We start from the raw sequence: 1,722 nt of genomic DNA, 5'->3' as shown, positions 1-1,722 counted from the left end.
AATCGATTTATCGCCCAGCCCTAGATACAGGGTTACTTTTACTTTAAAGTTTTGATATTCCGTGATTAAAATAATTTACTTTTTCTTAACTTTCTACTTTAACATCTCATTTTTTGTAGTAGTTTATCTGCATTATAACTCACCATGGGAGCCAGTGCTCACAATAATCACGTGGCCGATGATATTTCAGGGAAACAATGCTTCATTCAGTCAGTGAATCCCACGACCTGTGTGCCACACACCCAATGTCACATTCTATCAGTCACTCAGGTGTTCAGTCATTCAGAAAAATCACAAAGTCAGTCTTTATTTGTACATCACGTTTTGTATTAACGGCAGCTGAAGTTCTTTACAACTAAAAATACATCCACAAATAGACGGCGTATCTTGAACAAAGTTACACATCCTTAAAAAAGGGAAACGGAGAACTGTTCAAAAGATTAGTTTAGATCCAAACTTGTGCTTATTCATCACATCAGAAAGAGTACACTGTTCTATAATCTATTTTACCAGCAGTAGTGACCTGATTTTAAAGTAACTCAACCATTCAGAAATACTTTTAATCAGAATCAGAATCGGGTTTATTGCCTAGTAAGTTTTTACACGTACAATGAATCTTTCCTTGGTGTGTTTGTGCATAAAAATCACAATCATCAAGTACTTTTTGAAATATAAATAAATAAAGATATATATATAAAAAGATCTAAAGCTGTACAGGGAAGATTTTTACAATGTGCAGGATAGAAAAACCAACGTGAGTGCATTAATGTAATGCATATATACAGGGTGGGTTTAAGAGTCATTAACCACACAGCACTACTTGTTTTATTGTTTCTGAGAGAAAAGTGTGTAAAATAGACACAGGAGGAGGAAAACCAGTAGAGCTAAAAACCGTCTCTCCATCCGTATGCCGACCTAACTGCTGTCACCGTCTGCACTCCCCTCTTTACCACTGCTTCACTCTTGTGTTGTCCATATAACCTCTCCATTGTGAGCAACAGTACCATAATTCCTTTGCGGCCCTACAGGAGTGCTGATGTACCGGGGTTTTCCTCTGGATATGTTCATGGCTCAGTGCTACGCCAACGCCGATGACCTCGGCAAGGGCCGGCAGATGCCTGTCCATTACGGCTCCAAAGACCTGAACTTTGTCACCATCTCCTCTCCTCTGGCCACTCAGATTCCTCAAGGTGAGCTGTACACCCTGTGCGTAAACCTCTCCAGCCTCTGAAGACGATGCTTACACCTGTGAATGTATATTAATGCCTGATGTGTCTGTTTCAGCTGCTGGAGCTGCATACGCCTACAAGAGAGAGAACATGAACCGTGCTGTGATCTGTTATTTCGGAGAGGGAGCAGCCAGCGAAGGGGACGCACACGCCGGCTTCAACTTCTCTGCCACCCTCGAATGTCCACTGATATTCTTCTGTCGTAACAACGGCTACGCCATCTCCACCCCCACCAACGAGCAGTACAGGGGAGATGGCATTGGTGAGAAGCCTCGGTGCAGTTATATGCAGTAGTGATGAATGGGCATTCGATTAAATTGTCTTAGTCGATCGTCGGGAGAATTAACGATCGATTTTTCGATTAATCGTTAATATTTTTATATTAAAATTCACTATTTATATGCCATATTCAAAATGCAATGAAAATACAAAAACACAGCGTTTTCCTCATGAGATCTTTATTACAAGATGACCTCGTCCTCTTCATGATTAC

General features: G+C 40.8%; 1 protein-coding gene across 1 annotated transcript in view; it reads left to right on the top strand.

Moving 5' to 3' along the window:
- Positions 1 to 1,722, top strand: part of bckdha (branched chain keto acid dehydrogenase E1 subunit alpha) — a 9,665-nt gene that overhangs the window by 2,564 nt on the left and 5,379 nt on the right. Inside the window, exons 5-6 of the mRNA XM_035679687.1 lie at positions 1,029 to 1,190; positions 1,285 to 1,491. Of these exons, the coding sequence (XP_035535580.1) occupies positions 1,029 to 1,190; positions 1,285 to 1,491 (369 nt within the window). The remainder of the gene's footprint in view (positions 1 to 1,028; positions 1,191 to 1,284; positions 1,492 to 1,722) is intronic.

This window comes from Morone saxatilis, unplaced genomic scaffold (assembly GCF_004916995.1).
Source record: "Morone saxatilis isolate NCDOM2014 unplaced genomic scaffold, NCSU_SB_2.0 Contig8, whole genome shotgun sequence".
Lineage (NCBI taxonomy): Eukaryota > Metazoa > Chordata > Actinopteri > Moronidae > Morone > Morone saxatilis.
The sequence above is the reverse complement of the archived record's forward strand: the minus strand, read 5'-3'. Positions and strand labels throughout refer to the sequence as shown.